The 22,876-nt window shown below is 41.5% G+C and overlaps 1 protein-coding gene across 2 annotated transcripts in view; it reads right to left on the bottom strand.

Moving 5' to 3' along the window:
• Positions 1 to 22,876, bottom strand: part of CDH13 (cadherin 13) — a 1,187,477-nt gene that overhangs the window by 948,593 nt on the left and 216,008 nt on the right. For both annotated transcript variants that reach the window (XM_033219143.1, XM_033219145.1), the window contains exon 2: positions 2,069 to 2,180. In XM_033219143.1, coding sequence (XP_033075034.1) covers positions 2,069 to 2,180 — 112 coding nt within the window. The remainder of the gene's footprint in view (positions 1 to 2,068; positions 2,181 to 22,876) is intronic.

Raw genomic sequence — 22,876 nt, 5'->3', positions numbered from 1 at the left:
GCATAAACATTTAAGTGTTCTCAATTCTCATGACACTGACTTTTTTCTGAACGTGTTATCATTGATAATCAACCTAGTCCCATTTAGCATTTACTAGCTTACCCAGAACCAACAACCGTAACCCACTTAATTACTTAGGGGATTAAAGCGTGCACACACACACACATACACACACAACTGTGATACTGGAATGTACAGTATGGCTTACTTAAAATTAAAAAGATCCCCCGCAGGATGATTGTTTCCAGCTTCTCAGCAGCGAATGAAAAGCTGTTTGGTATCGTGAAGATTACAGAAGCAATCACATTTATAGGTCTACTTTGCATACCAACTCTATTAATTTCCATACTCAGGGTGGCTTCGCATTTCCAAGCATGTTAACACAGATGCCATTTGGGATAATCACTTAGAAAAAAAAATAAAAGGAAGATAGAGGAAGAGAGGAGAGGAGAGCCAGAAAAATGGTTCTCACAAATCAAGTTCTGTTTGAAATATATTGATTCTGATAAATACAAAAATGAAAAGACAAATGAGGGTTCCTGATGGCCAGACCCAGGAGTCACACTCAGAGATCAAATTAGCAGGAAATCACATATTGGAATTCACTTATTGTGCCAGCCCTGCACCTTGTCATTACAGACTCTAATTATTGAAACGATTTCATTGGCGTCATTTCATCAGGAGGTGCACAGGCTTCACCTGGGACAGCTCCCTTGCTGCTCAACAGCGCGTCTTCATTAATGTGTTCCTTTCGACTCCTCCAGTGTGTCCCAGCGTCACAGAACAATCCAGTCCAGTGTGCCTTTGTTTTTCTTTCCTTTAAACTTGTTAGCCACATACCATAGGACTGAAGGAACTTCGCTAGTGTCAAAAGCAAACCTGAGATCATAAGAGCCAATGTGAAATCACCTTCCTTGCAAAGACCTTGGAGCATCTGATCAGCTTATTTTATTTTATTTTATTTTATTTTATTTTATTTTTTTGAGACACAGTCTCACTCTGTCACCCAGGGTGGAGTGCAATGGTGCGATCTTGGCTCATTGCAGCCTCCACTTCCTGGGTTCAAGTGATTCTCCTGCCTCAGCCTCCCAAGTAGCTGGGACTACAGGCATGTGCCACCATGCCCAGCTAAGTTTTGTATTTTTTTAGTAGAGATGGGGTTTCACCAGGTTGCCCAGACTGGTCTTGAACTCCTGGCCTCAAGCCATCCATCCTCCTTGGCCTCCCAAAGTGGTGAGATTACAGGTATGAGCCATCACGCCTGGCTGCATCTGATCAGTTTAGATCAATTGTTTCCATATTCTTCATTTCCAACTGTTAAGCAAGGTACTCAAGAGCCTACAATTAAATGGTTATTTGTCTACCATCAATTTTAAATTCCATTGTCCTGACATTGTACTTGTTATGCATTTAGCAATGTACCCTAACACTTCTTAAAGATAAAACAATATAATATTGACATTAAAAATAGAAAGAGATCATAACCACAGATATGAGGGATGCATATTGTAAATAAATCAATTGGAATTGGGAGGATTTGAGTTTAATCCACAGAATAATCAGCAGAGGTTTTGAATCTTTCTAAAGACCATCTTGTTAGCCTTAAGAATAAGAGTTTTTGATTCCTATGTCTAAAAATTCCCAGAAGCCAATGTCATACTCTCACCATTATTTTGATTTAATGCTATGTATGAGAAACTACAGGTAGAACAGCAATCTGCAAGAAGGCAATGATTTTGCTCTTGAGGGTCTGCCCAGGGGAAATGAATTTCATTTCCTTTGCACAGTGTAGAACTCTCATTGGAGGCTGACAGCCCCCTTTTCTGAGAGCAGTCTGGAAATACCCACTGATGATAAAATACTAAAAAGAGATGCGTATCACTCTATTAACCTCTAAGTTGACCAGGCCCTAATTCAAGAATTTCCATCTTGGGTCAAGCAGTGACATATGAAAAATAATCAGAAAACATTTAGTTTAGGAAATACCACATCCTGAGACACAGTCATAAACATTAGTAAATTCAAATAAGAGCAGAGTCTAAAAGCATCTTCGAGTGACATTGCTTACAGTTTAGAATTGACTGGTCCTCAACGAATTCAGTTGGCTGATTGATATGGAACACTTTCTGCTGAAATCCAGGAGTGCAGTCCAAATCTTCTGCAGATGTTAGCAGCAGCACCTGAGAAAACCGAAGCCATCAATATTTTAATAGCGGCTTATGTGTTTGCCCTGCTAACTTTCACCAAATCTGCAACTTTTAGAAATAAGCTGAGGTTTTGATTTCATTTCCCAAATGAAGAGGTAAGTTGATACTTTTCCAGTGGCTGCCAACAATTCTTTTTGGCACTGAGACCTGGAGAACACGCAAATGGAACAGCTGCTGCTGTTTCCATTAAGTTGCTGTTAAAGAAATAACTTCATCAGATTTTTACACCTGCTAAGATTCTCACCATGGTTTCCATGTGTGAAATTGTATTACAGAAACTGTCAATTTTCCATGATGCCTAAGCTAAAACCAACTTCATTTTTATACAAGCAAAGAAGCATTGTCACCTACGAAGAGGAGGAAAGAGAAAATGTAATTATTCTGTCGGAATTTACTTCTAAAAGGAAACCCGGGCCTGTTAAGCCTTCACTGTGGCTCAATACGGTGACCATGAGCCACTGGTGGCTACTCAGTACTTTAAAGGTCATAGGTCTGAAATTGATATGTTGTCAGTATAAGATACAAGTTGGATTTTGATGCCTAAATAAGGAAAAGAATGTAAAATAGTCAATAATTTTATATTAATCACATGTGGAAATGACAGTATTTTACATATGAAGCTAAATATATGTTATTAAAATTAATGTCTTCAGTTTCTTATTCCTTTTGTAAACTTGGCTACTATAAAACTTAAAATTTACAATTGCTTTCAAAGGCACAGTTTTGTCTTTGTAGATGCTTGAGACACTTCATGCAATGGTCAAAAAATTAGGTTACATGATTTGGAACATAATGTATGGAATGTAAGTGACTCTCTCCTGGTCAAGGTGTAACTTAGTGAAATAAGAAAGGGTCTTAAGGTTTAGTACGCAAAGGCTACAACCCCATAAAAACAGGGATTACCTCCCCACCACAAGCAACCACCGGTTCTACTGAGCACCTACCACACATCCGGGGACAGAGAAGAGGCTCCATAACACTTAAATGAAAGCTACCATTTTTGAGTCCTTATTATTTGGTAATTACTGTGTTAAACTCACCATATACATAATCTAATTTAATCTCCACAGCAGGCCCATGAAATGTGTATTGTTATAAGGTATATTTTATAGACGAGGAATCCAAAATTCTAGAAAGGTTAATAAGCTTGCCTAAGATCATACAGTTAGAATGGGTGCAGCCAGCATCTGACTCTAGGCTCAAGTGTCCTGAAAGGCACTCTGTCAGAGCCCTACCCATTCCCCTCAGACCTTCTGTGTCAATGTGCAAGACTTTGCATTTTTTTTTTTTTTTCTTCATCTGAGATATGTCTCTAAAGCTTGTGGAAGGGTATTTTATCTGAACATAGTGCCAGAAGAAAGTGTTTGGAAATTAACATCCTGGGAGTGGCCCTTAACCAATAACTGATGGGAAATGGTATGTAAATACCCCAACTCCCTTACCCCTCTGGTGAGACCACTTGGAGATATGCATTTTTTTTTTTTTTTTTTTGAGACGGAGTCTCGCTCTGCCGCCCAGGCTGGAGTGCAGTGGCCGGATCTCAGCTCACTGCAAGCTCCGCCTCCCAGGTTCACGCCATTCTCCTGCCTCAGCCTCCCGAGTAGCTGGGACTACAGGCGCCCGCCACCTCGCCCGGCTAGTTTTTTGTATTTTTTTTTAGTAGAGATGGGGTTTCACCGTGTTAGCCAGGATGGTCTCGATCTCCTGACCTCATGATCCGCTCGTCTCGGCCTCCCAAAGTGCTGGGATTACAGGCTTGAGCCACCGCGCTTGGCTGGAGATATGCATTTTTGTCTCCCAGTTTCCACCTGGGACTGAGCGCCAATGTCCACCAGAGTCTCTGGCTTGATAACTCACATTCATGACCTGCCTTCTCTTCCTTGACTTATTTCCTCATTCCCTATTCGTATTTTTTCTATTTTTTTTTTTTTAACTTTTAAAACTTTTTTTTTTTTTTGAGACCAAGTCTTGCCATGTTGCCCAGGCTGGAGTTCAGTCGTGGCTCACTGCAGCCTCAATATCCTGGGCTCAAGTGACCCTCCCACCTCAGCCTCCCAAGTAGCTGAGGCTACAGGCATTAGTCACCATGCCCAGCTAATTTTTCTATTTTTTTGTAGTGAGGAGGTTTCACTATGTTGCTCAGGCTGTTCTCAAACTTCTGAGCTCAAGTGATCCTCCTACCTCAGCCTCCCAAAGTGTCAAGATTACAGGCGTGAGCCACTGCACCCAACTAGTATTTTTCTTAAACCAATTTCTGCCATCACTCAAATTACTTGCACTCAAATCCTCTACTCTGTGTCTGTTTCTTAGAAAACAAAACTTCAATATCAGACCGCAAAATCCTAACCACTGCACACAGACAGTTGAAGAAAATTCATTATCATCCCCACCAGAGAACTCAAAGCAGTGTCAAAAGGTTGGAAGCTGTGGAACCAGGGCTTCTCTCTAAATATCAGCCCTCTGAAATGCACTGAACCCCAAAGAAGGGAGCAACTAAATATCAGCCCTCTGAAATGCACTGAACCCCAAAGAAGGGAGCAAGAATCAATCTCAAGAGGTTCACCGTGTGGCTGACCTGAACACCATCAGAGAAATCGAAATGGGGGAGTCATCACCCTGACCAACATCATCTCCCTCAAATCAAAGGGAAAAGAATGCTGCGGTCCGGCATCTGGACGGTTCCGCTTGTGAGTCATGGATTCCCTTGTCTTGACAGCAGGCTCTGGTTAGATCACTCTGAAAGCAATCATGATGGTGGCATTCCAAGTGGCACATACACAGAACACAGACCCAGGAGTCAGAAAAATCTGCCGGCAATTTTGCAAGCAGAAAATCTATAACTGGCCAATATTAATTCAGTTAACTAGCAAATGGTCAAGGGTCGTCTCCAAATACCCAGTGCCTACAATTATGTGTTAACCTTCTAATTGGCTAATTCTGCTCTCAGCTCCCAGACCAGGAAACTCGATATCCCTTAGGATATCCCTTAGGAAGTAAGGAAGGTGAAATTTTTCCCAGAATCCTGAGCATAAAAAGCCAGGACTGAGAGAAAACACAGTTAGTGATGAGAACAGTACTCTGCAGGTGAGCTGTGTGTTCTCCATCTTTGTCTATCTGTGGCTCAGTCTCTGAGATGACTTGGCAGGGCTCATTCAGGATTCCTCTAGAGTTACAAAGAAAAACAAAAATGAACCTTTTTCTAGCTGCTGACTCTTAGCGAGTGGGGGAGCAGCAGGAGAACCCCCAAAAGCACAGTTTTATCTTTACAAATTCTTGGGACACTTCACCTACCAGCCAAAATTAAAGTTAAATGATTTGTAACATAAAGGCACACAGTACACTGCTGGGCCAGGGGTGACTTAGTGAGGTGAGAATTAGTCAAATCATTCATTCATTTACTCACTCCTCATGCATTATTCATTCACAAATACCTATTAGACTCCTGGGATTCAGTGAGGACTTTGCCACACATTGTCCAAAGCAATGAGAAAAGAGCTACACAGGATAAGGAGTCAATAATTGTTCAATATAATTATGGTCTCAAAAAGAAAAGAGGTATGAACAAATCATAACTTAAGTGATTCACCAAGATTAAAATTTAACTTGAAAGGAAAATATAGATCTCTTTAGGAGCACGTAGAAGTTGGGGTATTGGTAAGTCTAACCTCATCTAGGGTATCAAGGAAAGCAAAACCACAAAAGAGACATTTCTGCTGGGATCTCAAAGATGATTAAGAACTATCTGGGTAAAGGGATAAGAATGCAGGCTCATCTTTTAAACCAACACACTCTTCGCTTACATGTGAATTATTTTGTGGCTCTTTGAGTTTCATGTAACACATCACTGAAATTACAAAACTGCATTTAAAAATGATTCCCGGCTAATTTAGGACTTCCCCAAAAGCTAAATATCTTACCAGTCAATAGTCGTAGAATGTTCTAGTTACTGCTATTGCCCTTTGATTTCTTAAGAGAATTCAAAACAGTATCTATGCTTGAACTTGCCACGGATATCCACTCTTCAATTTCATTCACACTAAGTATGGTAATGGGATGTAAAGCAGTAAAGCAGCACCCCTCACTGTTGTAAGAATTAGCATTTGGACATTACTCCCAAACCAAGCAAGCCCTTTCTCCAATATTATCATATGTCACATGTGTAAAGATACTACCTGGACATAGTTTTCCCCAAATCCTCTAAAAGTTTTCTAGAATATATGCTCTGAGCATCATTCCAAATCAGTCCGGGCGACAGAGCGAGACTCCGCCTCAAAAATGAAATGAAATAAAATAAAATAAAATAAAATAAAATAAAATACCATGGCAATCATAGTCTTCCTCTATGACATTTTTGTCCATTTATGCATCAGTGAGTACCTAACAAATGAGAGGTAACCAAGACACCTTTGAAAGTATAGTAATAATCAAATTCTGTGATTTACAAAAGATTTCTATTATCTAAAAATCACCATCAGTCTGCTACAAAGATTCATTTTTCAGACAGACTATAAGCACAGGTCTAAGCCACACTGGTTCAGGGTGAATCTTATTTACCAGTGGGCTATCCTTGGGCAAGTAGCCTTCCGTGTCTCAGTTTTCTAAGCCGAAAAGCAGGATTAATGGTATCTTACAAGTTATGAGGATTAAGTGAGTTAATTATTGTAAAGAGCCTTAAGTAGTACCTGGTACATAGTACTAGCTCAGTAAATTCTTGCTATTGTCATTTGTATGCATTGTATTTAAATCCATATTCAGGATTCACTGATATTCTCCAGGGTAGACACTGACAATATTACCAACATATTATTACTTTTGCTGTTACTATAAAACTGTTCAGTGAATAGACTGTTCAGACTATGCACAGGGATATAGCAGGGACCTAAACCAGACAGTAGAAGATCAGGGGGCATTTGCATCTCGGGATCAGCTTCACAATGAGAACATCAGTGCCTGATGTTATTGAGTTGTGTTACCTTTGCAGGTCACCAAGCATCCTTTAAAGTAGTAGCTCAGAGATCTCTCTTTCATGCAAGAGCCACCACCCTAAATTTATGCACAGACAGCAAATTCTTAAATCACACTCTTTATACCTGGTTTTCTTTTTAGCTTCCATTTATTTGCTGCAGTATGGAACTTTCTTTCTTAAAAAGAAAGGGTTTTTGTTTATCCTGACAGGTACTGATTCAAGAATATAGCCAACTTTGGAGTTTGCTTCCAGAGAAAGGATTTTTTTCTTTTCTCTCCCATACTGTGGGTTGCCAACTGGCAGCGTACGGGATGGATGTGGCCAGTAGATGTGGTTAGTTTAGCCAGAGAAGCCTGTCATCAAGTTAAATTGTCATGTTATGGAGAGTGCCCCTCTCCAAGCTTTCCTTCTCAGCATCACTCCCTGTTCTTGTTCCTGCTCACTCAATTCAGTTAAACACTTGCCTGGACGTCTAGGCGTTTGAGTTGGCAACCTTTGCTTTAGATTTTGCAAATACCTCTTTGAGCTATAAGAACTGTCATTGAGATTAGTCTCTGGCTACTTGTCACAATAGGACCTGGTGCTGCTGCTCCATTACAATTTTAGCCATGGGACTAAGCACTGGCCAACAGAATAAGGGTGGAAGGATTCTCATCTCTTCTAGACATGGCCCTTGAATGTCCTGCATGATATCTTCTCTTCTCCTATCCATGAAAATAGGAAGTAAGGACTCCCAAGGTGGCAGAGTCATCCAATAGAAAGAGCCCAGAATCACTCACTGCACAGAAGACAGTTACTCAGGAGAACTGCCCCACAAGACACATCCATGCAATACTGTACAAAGTCACTGAGATTTGCCATTGTTTGTTATAGAAGCTGACTGTACACTAAACATCCATGGAACAAGGGGGGCAAAGTCTTTGATACCACTGACATCACAGATATGTCCCAGAGACTAGTGAGAAGCATCAAGAAGGAAGAAAAACATGACACAACTATCTCCAAAGCAGCCACAAATAAAGAGAGAAACTTCCTGCCACAAATAATTGTCTTATCAGGTTGGGAACACTCTCAGGTTCCATCCCCTCTTAAACCAGCTCCAAAAAGGTATTTTCCAAACCAACACCCTAGTGTTTCTGGGATCCTTGTTGTTTTCCTATCTCCAACTCTTTGCTTTTTTGTCATTAGTGTGGGTGGATAGTACTTTATCCCTGCCACAAAACACCTCTGGTTTACTCTTGTTAAAGTCAGTGTACTGAGATCAGTTTGCAGGGTCTTAGATTTGTGGGGAAGAAAGGATACTTGCAGGATGTAAAAATATCACAGCAATGTATTTTGATTGATTCTTTATCCTTCCAAAGAGCACAAGCTCAGAGTCCTGGAAGGTTTTATAAAGGCACACTACGTACAGCATGGAGCAATGTAGCATTCCAGGACACGTGCATGCACACACATACACACACATGTACACACATGTGCATGTACTCACTGTGTGTATAAACTCATGTCATCCACGCCTCTGCTGAGTCTGACCTCCTTAAAATATTCCTGGTGTTTTACAGCCCCAGAAACACAGAACACCGGACAGCTTGTTGGTCATTAAGGTCACAGACACTTCCGAGTGATTTTGTAGTTCTTGGGGACGTAAAAGGGGAGACTGCTTTTAGTTTGGTCCGTCCTATTGTTGTTTTCTTTTCTTTCCTTCTTTTTTTTTTTTTTTTTTTTTTTTTTTGAGATGGAGTCTCACTCTGTTACCCAGGCTGGAGTGCAGTGGTGTGATCTCGGCTCACTGCAACCTCCGCCTCCTGGTTCAAGCAATTCTCCTGCCTTAGCCTCCCAAATAGCTGGAATTACAGGCGTCCACCACAAACCCCAGCTAATTTTTTTGTATTTTTAGTAGAGATGGGGTTTCACCATGTTGGCCAGGCTGGTCTCGAACTCCTGACCTCGTGATCCGCACCCCCCCCCCACCCTTGGCCTCCCAAAGTGCTGGGATTACAGGCATGAGTCATGGAGCCCGGCCTTATTGTTGCTTTCATACGAAACTTGAAACTAACATCCTAGACTTTATTTCTAAAAGATGCTACCCAACATACTCTCCTCAAACTATAAATAAGGAAGCTACATGTACAGGCATCCCTCGGAGATACTGCAGGTTCGGTTCCAGACCATAACGATAAAACGAATATTACAATAAAGTGAGTCACATGAACTTTTTGCCTTCTCAGTGCATATAAAAGTTATGCTTACATTATAATGTAGTCTGTTAAGTATGTAATAGCATTATTTCTAAAAACAAAGTACATATCTTAATTTAAAAATACTTTGTTACTAAAAAGTGATAATGATCCTCTGAGCCTTCAACAAGTGGTTGTCTTTTTTCTGGTGAGGGTCTTCCTCCATTTTGATGGCTGCTGACTGATCAGGGTGGTGGTTGTGAAGGTTGCGGAAGCTGTGGCAATTTCTTACAATAAGAAAACAATGAGGTTTGCCAGTCTATCAACTCTTCCTTTCATGAGTGATTTCCCTATAGCATGTGATGCTATCTGGTAGCATCTAACCCACAGGAGAACTTTTTTCAAAATTGAAAGCAGTCCTCTCACTGCTTTATCAACTAAGTTTAGGTACGATTCTAAATCCTTTATTGTCTCTGCAACAATCTTCACAGCATCTTCACGAGGATTAGTTTCCATCTCAAGAAACCACTTTCTTTGCTCATCCATAAGAAGCAACTCCTCATTCATTCACGTTTTATCATGAGCTTGCAGCAATTCAAACACATATTCAAGCTCTACTTCTAATTCTAGTTCTCTTGCCATTTTGACCACATCTGTACTTCCTTCCTCTACTGAAGTCTTGGACTTCTCAAAGTCATCCATGAGGACTGAAATCAACTTCTTCTAAACTCCTGTTATTTTTGACATTTTAACCTTCCCCCTGGAATCACAAATGTTTTTAGTGGCATCTAGAATGGTGAATACTTTTCAGCAAGTTTTCGACTCATTTTGTCCTGATCCACCAGAGGAATCACTATCTTGAGAAGTTGTAGCCTTACAAAATTTATTTCTTTAATAATAAGACTTGAAAGTCAGTATTTTTCTTGATTCATGGGCTGCAAAATGGAAGTTATACTAGCAGGTGTGAAAACAACATTTATCTCCTTATATATCTCCATTAAAACTTTTGGATGACCAGGTACGTTGTCAATGAACAGTAAGATTTTGAAGGCAATATAATTTTCTGAGCAGTAGTTCTCAACAGTGGGCTTAAAACATTGAATAAACCATGTTGTAAAGAGATGTACTGTCATCCATCCAGGCTTTGTTGTTCCTTTTGCAGAACACAGGCAGAGTAGATTCAGCTTAATTCTTAAGGGCCCTAAGAGTTTTGAATGGTGACTAAGCATTGGCTTCAACTTAAAGTCACCAGTTGCATTAGTCCCAAATAAAAGAGTTTGCTTGTCCTTTACTTCTTCTCTCTAGCTATGAAAGTCCTAGTTGGAATCTTCGTCCAGTTTAAGAATGTTTCAGCCACATAGAAAATTTATTATTTAATGTATCCACCTTCATCAATGATCTTAGCTAGATCTTGTGGATGACTTGCTGCAGTTTCTACATAAGCACTTCCTGCTTCACCTCACACTTTTTATTTTATTTATTTATTTATTTGAGACAGTCTCATTCTGTCACCAGGCTGGAGTACAGTGGCATAATCTCAGCTCACTGAAACCTCCTACTCCCTGGTTCAAGCAATTCTTCTGCCTCAGCCTCCCAAGTAGCTGGTATTACAGGTATGCACCACCACACCCAGCTAATATTTGTAGTTTTAGTAGAGACGGGCCTTCACCATGTTGGCCAGGATGGTGTTGCTCTCCTGACCTCATGATCCACCTGCTTCGGCCTCCCGAAGTGCTGGAATCACAGGCGTGAGCCACTGTACCTGGCTTTCACCTCACACTTTTATGTTATAGAGATAGTTTCTTTCCTTAAACGTCACACACTAACCTCTAGCTTCCAACTTTTCTCCTGCAGCTTCCTCACCTCTCAACCTTCAGAGAATTGAAAGGAGTTAAGGCCTTGCTCAGAATTAGGCTTTGGTTTAAGGGAATGTTGTGGCTGGTTTGATCATCTATTCAGACCACTAAAACTTCCTCCATGTCAGCAATAAGGCTGTCTTACTTTCTTATCATTCATGTGTTCAGTAGAATAGCACTTTTAATTTCCTTCAGGAACTTTTCCTTTGCATTCATAACTTTACTGTTTGGCACAAGAAACCTAGCTTTCAGCCTATCTCAGCTTTTGACATGCCTTCCTCACCTAGCTTAATCATTTCTAGGTTTGATTTAAAGAGAGAGACGTGCAACTCCTCCTTTCTGTTGAACACTTAGAGGCAAAGAAAGTGCTTTATTGTAGGCTTATCCATTGGCGTAACTTCAATGTTGCTGTGTTTCAGGGAATAGGAAGGTTGGAGGAGAAGGAGACAGATGGGTAAAGGACCAGTTGGTGGAACAGTCAGGACACACACTTACCAATTAAGTTTGGCATCTTATATGGGCACAGTTCATGCCCCCCCCACCAAAAAAATATCACAATAGTAACATCAAAGGTCACTAGCCAGAGATCAGCAAAACAGACAAAGTAATAATTTTAAAAACAGTAAAGAAACTAGGAGAATTACCAAAACATGAGACAGAGACACAAATTGATCACATACCGTTGGAAAAACAGCACTGATAAACTTGCTGAGTGTAGAATTGTCAAGGTGAAAGTTAATCCTACAAACTGGGTTATTCTTGTCATACCCAACTAAAACAAAGCCAAGAAGCCAGAGAAAAAAAAACAAGGGACACAAAGCATTGCTCCAACAGTGTAATTCTCTGCAAGCCTGACTGCTGTAACCTGAACCCAGTTTTACCAATAGCTTCAAGATAATTAGCTGCAACTCCAGGACTAATTTTCTCACTGATGTTACTCACCAGCTGAAGCTTGCCAGCTTCCCAGAACCTTACTAGTGTCAATGAACTTTCTCAAAGAGCAATACCTAACATTTCTCACTGTTACAAAACCTCCAGCTTTCTCTTTGTTCTTTGAACATACCAAAGACTGTCTAATCTGCATAAATGCCCCAAATTGCAAGTCTTTCTTCCCAAATGAAATGCTAAATTTAGAGATTCATCTCGACATTTTTGACTTCAACACCACAAATCTTCGATTCATAAAACATACAATATCTGTGAAGTACAAACAAAAAAAAAGTGAAGCACAATAAAACAAGAAAACAAGGGAAAGCATGGGGCAAAAAGCCAAAACTAACCTAAGTCCAAACTCTGGCGGTGTGGTCATTTCTCTGGCTTTTGGCAAATTAATTCAGAGTGAGTGGCCTTCACATGCTCTTTGCAAGAGAAACAGTCACTGGGAGGCTTTAATGAGATAATGCAAACAGAATAGACAATAGTCCTCTAAAGATATTCTCACCCTACTCCCTAGAACCTGTGAGTGTGCTAGATTACATGGCAAAGGGTAATTAAGGTTGGCAATCAGCTAACATTAAAACAGCATGCTCCTCCTGGATTATGTAATTACATAAACCCAACGTAATCACAAGTATCTTTGAAAATGAAAGAAAGGATAAGAGAAAGAAATGTGATGATGAAGGTGAGGGCAGAGTGATGTGGTATGAGATGAACTCAACCTCACATTGCTGACTTTAAAGATGGAGGAAGGGGCCAGGAGCCAAGGAATGTGGGTGGCCTCTAGAAACTGGAGATGGCAGAAAGAGAATTCTCCCCAAGAGACTCCAGAAAGGAATGCATCACTGCCAACACCTCGATTTTAGTCCGGGGAAGCCCATTTTGAACTTCTGACATTCAAAACTGCACAATACTATGCTTGTTTTAAGTTGCTAAATTTGTGATCATTTTTTACAGCAGCCATTGGGAACTGATGCAGTCTATTGTAGCCTGTCCCCACAATAGACTCTCAGAAAATATGGGTTCCCTTTACTTGATATTTTAACATGTAAATATAATTTGGGAAAACCAATGAAGAAGGCAAAATAGAGGAGTTACAAAGAAAGGAATAGCACAGGGAATATGAAGGAGAGGTGGGGAAGGAAGGGAGAATGAGAGAAGGTCATGGCTTTGGAATGCTTTGACAAGGCTGTCAAAGTCAGGATGTGGCAATGACTGTCCGAAGTGCTCCTCTCCTCAGCATAAATAAGCATTACCATTCGCTTTTTATTTTATTATTTTATTTTTTGCTGTTGTTTTAGTAATTGCCTCTTCCAAGTTACGGGACATTTTGATCTGCCATTATGACAACATCATCGGGTTCATTTTAAAATCGATTCTCTTAGTGAAAATTTAACACTTCTGTTATCTGCCAGCTCTGGCCTAGATACTAGAGATGGAAAAATGAATAAAACCCTAAAAAAACTTATTATCTAGAAGGAAAGGCAGACACATAGACATATAATAAACTACAACCTATGTTTCTATCCATTGGGAACCAGTTAGAAAGTAGTTCAGAGTCAAGATTCCCAGGCTAGACTAACTAGACTAACTGGGTCCAAATCTCAATTTTTCCAGTTAGTTTCTATGTGACCCTGAGCAAGTTGCTTAACTTCTCTTTGCCTTAGTTTCCTCATTTGCAAAACACAACCAATAATTGTGTCTACTCCCATTGGTTGTAGGAGTCAATGAGTCAACACAAATCCAATGTTTCAGGACAGAAACTGGTTCACAGTAGGTGTTATGTGCTAGTTATTTATATTGATATCTGATACATATTTATTATATAACAAGTATACATTAATATTATAGTTCTATTAATATAGAGGGTATGTATAAAGTATTGTGGAAATAAAGAAGAAGGAACAACAAGCTCTTTGGATGAAAACAAGGACTGGGACCATGTCACAGACCAAGGACATATTAGAAAGATGATTGAAACTTTTCACATGACAACCTCTAAGAACAAAGGTTCCATGCAGAAGTTTGATCAATGCAAACACCATAGCATGCCAGTTCAAGAAACAGTGAGCCATTTGGCAGTAATAAATTCTGGTTTGTTTTCCAGATTATTTGAAGGTGTTTTGTCTCAAAATAGGGCGATGCATGCCCTCTTTCAGTTTGGATAAAACAGCCAAGAACAATTCACTCAATGAAATCACAATTTTTGTCTAAATGGAATGAACTCTTTACTATTAAGATTCCAGGATTAAGCCACTGGGCTCACTTGGAAAACTCAAAAGGAAAAATAGTTTTGTAAGAATTTAAGTTAGTGCACTGGGAATGCCTGGCCTGCTGGCTGGCCCTTAGTAGAAACCAGAGGATGTGCCTGCTCAGGGTTGGTGGTATTTACATCTATTTATGAATATTTTGTAATTAAATTAGTGATGTCAAATGCCAAATAATACAAACTCGCCTTAAGTCAAACAAAGGAGCCCTTATATGAGGTACTCTTGGGTGGGCCTTAGTAGCTCCAGGGAGTTCAACTGAGAAAAGAGTGAATGCCTACCATGTGCCAGGCCCTGGAAAACTTGTCTGGTCTACACCAAAAAACAATGAATCCACAGAGACAACAGATGGGACACTTAGTAAATGAACAGGTCTGGAATTCGAGGCTTCAGCCCAATAGAGGATGCCGCTGGTGGCTGTGGCCAATACCTCTGCCAACCTCTGACCTCAGTCGCTGCTGCGATGAGTTTCCAAAGAAGTCAGGCTTGCCCCTTAGAGTGCCCTCAGTCTCTGCATTCTGCTTTGGCGCTTTCTCCTGCACTGCAGGAGCTTGGCTAATGTGAGGAAAGCAGAGAGGGGAAAGGAGGGGGAGTTAATGCTCCTGCGGACAGCCCTCAGTGCATTGGAAATGACAGCTGGCTGAATGCTCCCACCTGCCTTTCTTGCAGACAGACACATCTGAGAGTCATTCCCTGTGCCTCTCGAGGTCCCTGTGGACTGGCCCCTGGCTGTGTACAGCAGTGACCTCAAGGATTCCTTAATACGTTTGTTCTCTCTCCTTTCCTGCCTTCTCATCCTTCCTTACTCGTGCTTCCTGGATCACCTTCCTAAGAAAACTACTCGTACCTGATTCTCATCTTAGGCTCTGATTTCAGGAAAACATGCCCCCATGTATCAATTTCATATTGCTGCAAAGTACTACAATCTGAGGGGCTTAAAAATACTTTACTGGCTGGGCGCAGTCGCTCACGCCCCTAATCCCAGCACTTTGGGAGGCTGAGGTGGGCAGATCACGAGGTCCGGAAATCAAGACCAGCCTGGCTAACACGGTGAAACCCTGTCTCTACTAAAAAAAAAAAAAAAAAAAAAAAAAAAATAGCAGGGCGTGGTGGCAGGTGCCCGTAGTCCCAGCTACTCAGGAGGCTGAGGCAGGAGAATAGCATGAACCCAGGAGGTGGAGCTTGCAGTGAGCCGAAATTGCACCACTGCACTCCAGCCTGGGCAACAGAGCAAGACTCCAACTCAAAGAAAACACTTTATTACCTTATAGTTCCAAAGTCTGAAGCCACAGGGCTGAACTCCTTCAGGAGAATCTGTTTTCTCCAGCTAGGTCATCTACATCCTTTAGTTCACAGCCTCCTTCTTTCAAGCCAGCAGCATGGCCTCTTCTCATCCATTTCTCTCTGGCTCTCTTCCTTCATCACATTGTCTTCTGTTTTCTAACTCTGGTTCCTCCTACTTTCCTTCTATAAGCTTGTGATTACATCATGCTCATCTGGATCATACAGGTAAACTTCACACATTCTGAAAATTAGGATGTGGACTTATTAGGGGACCATTACTCAGCCTACCACAGCCCATGAGAAGCTTCTAAGAGGGAAGGGAAAGTTCTGTAGATACAGCTGTAGTCCAAAATATCCACGAGGGAGTCATTCCATGATCACCCACATTCCTGGCAATATTTTTACCTGTGAAATCAGGAAAGCCTAAATGAAGACCTCACTGATGGTGAATAGTCACATAGCCAGGCCTGGTGTTGTGTCAATTTCACAATTAGACTATGAACTTTTCTTGCCTAGAAATAATTATCAGATCCTACTCGGCCTTGCTGTGAAGTGGAACATTTTATTCCAACTGTGCAGCTCTCAACACTTTCTTCTCTGCCAGACATTAGACAAGACGTCAGATTTCTCATCACATGGGAAGGTTTTTATTAATTATCTTTCAGAAGCAAACTCCTTTTTGTAATTTACTTTTTCACACTGGAAAAATTCTTCTATTGAACTAAAATGTCTATCTTGTCAAGCTGTTTTTTTTGTTTTTTGTTTTTTTTTCCTGCTAAAGGTTCTCATTCTGAAAAGTTCTAGAAGAAAAGAAACAAAACAAGCACACATTGGTGTGGAAAGCAAGGAACTGATTGTGTTACGCAGAATGCCACATATCTTCCCTGGGTCAGAGTATATGAATACGCGTCTTTTCTTTAAAATCTAACTGCCTAATAGACAGTTAAGATGTTTCCCCAAATGTTCGTACAAACATTTGACCATCCTGAATTAAAAGGAATGTGAACAATTGCTCTCTGGATGCCAATTGGTGGTATTCTGAAGGACTCATTCACTGATGCAAGCAGCATCTACTGAGTGCCTACTGTGTGTCAGTGCCAAGACCATATACATAAATTGGCATTATACACAAAAAGGCAAGGTGCCTATCTTCAGGAAACACAGAACATCATAGGAAAGACTGACATGCTAATACCTTCTTTAAAAATGCAATTTAAAAAGTTTAAGGATGGGTCGGGCACAGTGGCTCACGCCTGTAATCCCAGCACTTTGGGAGGCCGAGGCGGATGGATCGTGAGGTTAGGAGTTCGAGGCCAGCCAGGCCAAGATGGTGAAACCTCATCCCTACTAAAAATACAAAAATTAGCTGGGTGCAGTGGCTGGTGTCTGCAAGTCCAGCTATGTGGGAGGCTGAGGCAGGAGAATTGCTTGAACCAGGCAGGCAGAGGTTGCAGTGAGCCAAGAATATGCCACTGCACTCTAGCCTGGGTGACAGAGCAAGACTCCATCTCAAAAAAAAAAAAAAAATTAAGGATGGAGTTGGTAATCTAATACAAGGATGCTCAACCCCCAGGCCACAGATGGGTATCTGTCTGCAGCCTGTCAGGAACCTGGCCGCCCAGCAAGAGGTGAGTGGCGGGCCCACGAGTGAAGCTTCATCTGTATTTATAGCTGCTCCCCAGCCCTTGCGTTACCACCTGAGCTCCACCTCTTGTTAGACCAGCAATAACACTAGAGTCTTACAGGAGCACGCACTGTATCGTGAACCGCAGACGTGAGGGATCTAGGTTACATGATCCTTCAGACAATCTAATGCCTGATGATCTGTCACTGTCTCCCATCACCCCTGATGGGACTATCTAGTTACAGGAAGACAAGCTCAGGGCTCCCACTGATTCTACACTATGGTGAGTTGTATAATTATTTCATTATATATGATAAAGTAATAATAATAGAAATAAAGTATACAATAAATGTAATGTGCTTGAATCATCCCAAAATCCTCCCCTCCCCCATGTCCCTGGTACATGGGAAAATTGTCTTCCATGAAACCAGTGCTTAGTGCCAGAAAGGCTGGGGACTTCTGATCTCATAGAAACAGCAAAATAGAGATCAGAATTAACTGAGTCCTCATGGAGGGGTGAGTAAGGTCACTGGAGAAAGCACTGTTCTAGACAACTCCCATTTAGCTGATTTTGCCTGTATACTCTTATATTTTTTTTTTTTTTTGAGACGGAGTCTTGCTCTGTCACCCAGCCTGGAGTGCAGTGGCCGGATCTCAGCTCACTGCAAGCTCCGCCTCCCGGGTTTACACCATTCTCCTACCTCAGCCTCTGGAGTAGCTGGGACTACAAGCGCTCGCCACCTCGCCCGGCTAGTTTTTTGTATTTTTTAGTAGAGACGGGGTTTCACCATGTTAGCCAGGATGGTCTTGATCTCCTGACCTCGTGATCCACCCGTCTCGGCCTCCCAAAGTGCTGGGATTACAGGCTTGAGCCACCGCGCCCAGCCCTACTCTTATATTTTAAACAAATAAAGAGTGGTGCAGTGTGAAAAACTACAAATGAGGGTAGGCCTTGAATTCCCAAGGACTTGAAATTCAAGGACTACCACCATTTGTAGTCCTTGAACTGTCTCTTTGGTGCAGCTACTGGTTACTACTCAGAAGGATTCAGATCTCTCAAGACTAAACTACCCTGATGATTAAAAAATTCCTTGTTGTCTTGATAACAACTTGTTAAAAGGCAAGAATTTTTGAGAAGATAGGAATTAAAAAGTAATTTAATATGCACGTTTTCTTCTGCTTTATATTTCTAGAGTAGCATGCAAGATAATATAATGTCTAGGCCAGGAGCGGTGGCTCATGCCTGTAATTCCTGTACTTTAGGAGGCCAAGGCGAGTGGATCAACTGAGGTCAGGAAAATTGCTTACACTTGGGAGGCATAGGCTGCAGTGAGCTGAGACCACCCCACTGCACCCTGGCCAACATGATGAAACCCCGTCTCTACTAAAAATACAAAAAATTAGCTGGGCATAGTGGTGCACACCTGTAATCCCAGCTACTCAGGAGGCTGAGGCAGGACAATTGCTTGAACCTGGGAGGTGGAGGTTGCAGTGAGTTGAAATCACGCCACTGCACTCCAACCTGGGCAACAAGAGCAAAACTCCATCTCAAAAAATATATATATATATATATGCATATGTATGTGTATGTACCTATATGTGTATATATATGTGTGTATGTATACCTATATGTATATATGTGTGTGTGTATATATATATATATAACGTCTAAGTAGAATGCAAGGCAGGCTCAGATTTCAAGGGAGAAATACAGGGAGGGAGGGAATTCTTCTAGCAGTGAGGAGTACCCAAGGGCATCCTAGTGAGTGTTTAATGGCCAGCTCTCCAAGAAAGAAATGCCTTGATTTGTGACTTTTGACAATGTCCAGGGCATAAATGTTTCCATCATGGCTAATTTCAAGCTACTAACGTGGCATCACTGAATACGGAGTTGTGAAGAGCTGTGTACAGCTGTCTTTAGTGGGTTAAGCAGCTCCAGCACAGAACTAGGTATTCCAGTTCCTATTTCTAGATAATTTGGATTAAGAACTTTTCTGAATTTTTGTAGGACCTTCGTGAACATAAACCATCGTACCACTGTACCACAAAATACAGCTTTGCTCTTTCCCAGAGTGACATTTTGTAATAAGGGAGAGGGTTACACTATGTATGAGTTAAAAGAGCCTGGAAAACCCTTCCAGTAATGGAGCAAAATGGGCCACCACAATTTTGGTTTTATAGTAAGAGAAAATGCAATGAATCCTTAATCATGGCTGTGTGTTATTTAAATATTGCTTTTGATGTTTTATCCGGAGTCCTAGCTCAAATGATCAGAGATAATCCTGCCTCCTGACATAATTAGGGAGCTGCTGCTTTGCTAAGCTAGAGGATAATCAATTTGACCTTGAAAGTTTGTCTATAGTGCCATACTACTGTTCAGAACACAGACATGTCAGCCACAGTAGTATCTCCCATGTTAAACACCAGTCACAGGCTTTGTTCCCAGGGCAAGCATGCACTAACAGAGAGGCTGCAAAAAATCATGGCCGGCAGGTCCCATATGGCCACTATATCTGCTAGACGGCCTTTAGCTTGTAGAGGCTGCCATTCAAATATCAAGGATTTTCACCGAGTGTCTGGATTTGGGACAACACCAAGCTTGGAGTCAAACAGGGCAACACTGCACGGATGATGAGGATGACCTCCTGACGGACAGGCCTCATTTCTAGATGCCCATAGGCCATGCATCCCATGTGTCCCCAGCAAGTACCATTTGCCTTCTGTCATCACAGTTGCACTGCTCTTTGCCTTACAGTCAACTAAAAGTGATTTTTCATTTGTAATTGTGTCTTCATATAGACTTTTCTTATACCCAAGCCTCCTCACTCATTGACACTAACTTTCCGATCTTGCCAAGCACCTGAGTTTCCACTCTTCATCTAAGAGTCTTCCTTGAATAATTGCAGAGAAGTCATTTGTGTTACAATGAAACTGCCACCACCATTAAAATGTCTCCAATATCTCCTTAAAGCAGCTTCCATATTTACTGTCTTCTACATCTTGAGAACCTGACTCAGCCTGCTCCATTATGCAAGTTTCATTCTTTTCTTTTTTTTTTTTTTTTTGAGGTGGAGTCTCACTCTGTCACCCAGGCTGCAGTGCAGTGTGATGGTCTCAACTCACTGCAACCTCCGCCTCCCGAGTTTCAGCAATTTTCCTGCCTCGGCCTCCCAAGTAGCTGGGGTTACAGGCACGTGCCACCACACCTGGCTATTTCTTTCATGTTTTTAGTAGAGACAAGGTTTCACCATGTTGGTCAGGCTGGTGTCGAACTCCTAACCTCAAATGATCTGCCCACCTCGGCCTCCCAAAGTGCTGGGATTACAGGTGTGAGCCACCGTGCCTGACCAAGTTATTTATTTTTTTTCTTTTCAAAGCATCAGGCCCTCCCTCTTTAGCCCACTTGTTTGAAGACACAGACATTTTAGGGCGATAAAGGTGGCTTCATGTTGGTCTCCTTAGACTAAGGCCATCGCTCCCCTCAGCTTCACCACAGTATCAAAACATCACCCCTCTTCTCTAACCTGCTAAGCCTGCTTGCCACTAAAAGCAAACAAAATCGGTGTATCTGAATGCAGATTCAGTCATAAGCCCTCCTTTTATCATTATAGCATTAACTTTCAGAGTGGGGAAGGTGGTCTCTTCTTCTCATCAAGCAAACCTTTGTCAGGTTTTGAACTAAAAAGAAAAAATTCATCTGAGCTGAAATAGTTTGAAGGAACATAACTTTTTCTTCTCATGTCTGTTTGAGTCCAGAAGTTCAATTACCTGAAATTTCATGAGTCAGTCCTTTGGATATTTTCACCCCAAGCTGGATTAATGTAATATTTCAAAGTGTCTGCTAATCCTACTGCTTTTTCAAAGTAAGTCTGATTTTTCTTATGGAAAAATAGCATACCTCTCCTATACTAGAATTTGGAAGAGGAGGGATCATCTTCAAAAATTATGCAGTGTAAAATATGATAACGTGAAGAGCTTCTACAGTAGGCTGGGGGACTACACTGGAGTCTCCTTCGCTTGTCAAACATCAGCTACAGACTTTGCTCCAAGGGCAAATAAGCTCTAGCAGAGAGGTGCACATGGTGATGGCTACAGACTCCATCTGGCCACTATATTTACTCATTGGCCAGCAAAGCCGTTATCCAAGTTGGGGGTGCTGAGGGCCAGAATGAAGGTAGTTGGAGGACGGACAACGGAGGAGGCAGGGCTGGGTTCGAGTAAGGAAGATTAATCATCCTGGTTTCCTGGGACTGTCTAGCTTTCAGTTTTAGAGGTCCCATATTCCAGGAAACCCTGCATTGCCAGGTGTCTTAATCCCAGCAGGAAATTGATAGCACACTCAAATTGAGCTATATGAGACGAGATGGATGCAGGAACCAGCAAAAGTACAGTCAGAGTCAAGGAGAAGGGCCCACAGCATAAAGCAACATGCCAGTAAGAATGGAGCACCTTTCCCACATCTAAGCCTAGTGGGCCAGGGGAGGGAACAATTTCCAGACCCAACAGAAACAGCTACATGGAGGGGACTCCCTGAGAAGAACTCTAACCCCCAATGGAAGGACACAGCAGCCTGCAGAGATTTATTCTGCTCTCTCCTTCTGAGCTCTTGTCCCAATCCTCCATTGGCTAAACCATTGATTGACAAATCACAGCCATGGGCCACATCTTAGCCTATTGTCAGTTTTTGTAAATAAAGTTTTATTGGAACATGACCATGCTCATTGGTTTACCTATTGCATATGTTTGCTTTCATGCTACAATGGCAGAGTAGAGTAGCTGCCCAGAGACTGGATGGCCTGCAAAGTCTGAAATATTTATTATCTGGCCCTTTGAGAAAAAGTTTGCAGATTTGTGGGCTGAACCCACTGGAAGCCAGAAGGCAGGGACCTTTATATAAGGCCAGAGCAAGGTGAAGTCAGCTAAAGAATGAGCAGCCTGGAGGGACCACTGAAGTGACCAATCACACTTGTCACCTATGACATCAGTCACAGAACGAGAGAAGTACTGGGACAACCTAGGTCAAAAAGGTGAAAACAGAGGTCCCCACAGTGACTCTGAGTGTAAACAAAACCATGAACTTCTTAAGCAGCCGTCTGTGAACCAGGTTTTTTGACTTAGGCTCATGCAGAGAAGGCACAATTGTGGAAAGATGAGATTTGAAAAACTCAGAAGCACTGAATCTTCATGGTATTACTATTACTTTGGCGAATTTCTGTTAGTTCAATATTTTCTAAAAACTTTTTTCAACATTCAAAGACAGTATTTTAAGTCAATAAACAGGAAGGATGTGGGGGCTTCATTTGTTCTTTGAGACACAGAACAATAAATATAGTAATTCCCAATATCCATGAGGCAAATATTGAACACCTACCACCTGTCCGTCCCTAGAGTGGACACTAGTGGTAAATAGGACGGGCATGTTCTTCTGCCAGAAACAATATATCCTCCTTCTAGTGGAGATACCCACAAACAAGAATAAAATAAGGACAAAGGATAACTTTAGAATGATAATTCCATTAGAGAAATTAGAACTCAGTGATGGGAACAGGCAAGCATCTG

The sequence above is a fragment of the Trachypithecus francoisi genome, unplaced genomic scaffold (genome assembly GCF_009764315.1).
Source record: "Trachypithecus francoisi isolate TF-2019V2 unplaced genomic scaffold, Tfra_2.0 Lachesis_group10, whole genome shotgun sequence".
Classification (NCBI taxonomy): domain Eukaryota; kingdom Metazoa; phylum Chordata; class Mammalia; order Primates; family Cercopithecidae; genus Trachypithecus; species Trachypithecus francoisi.
The sequence above is the reverse complement of the archived record's forward strand: the minus strand, read 5'-3'. Positions and strand labels throughout refer to the sequence as shown.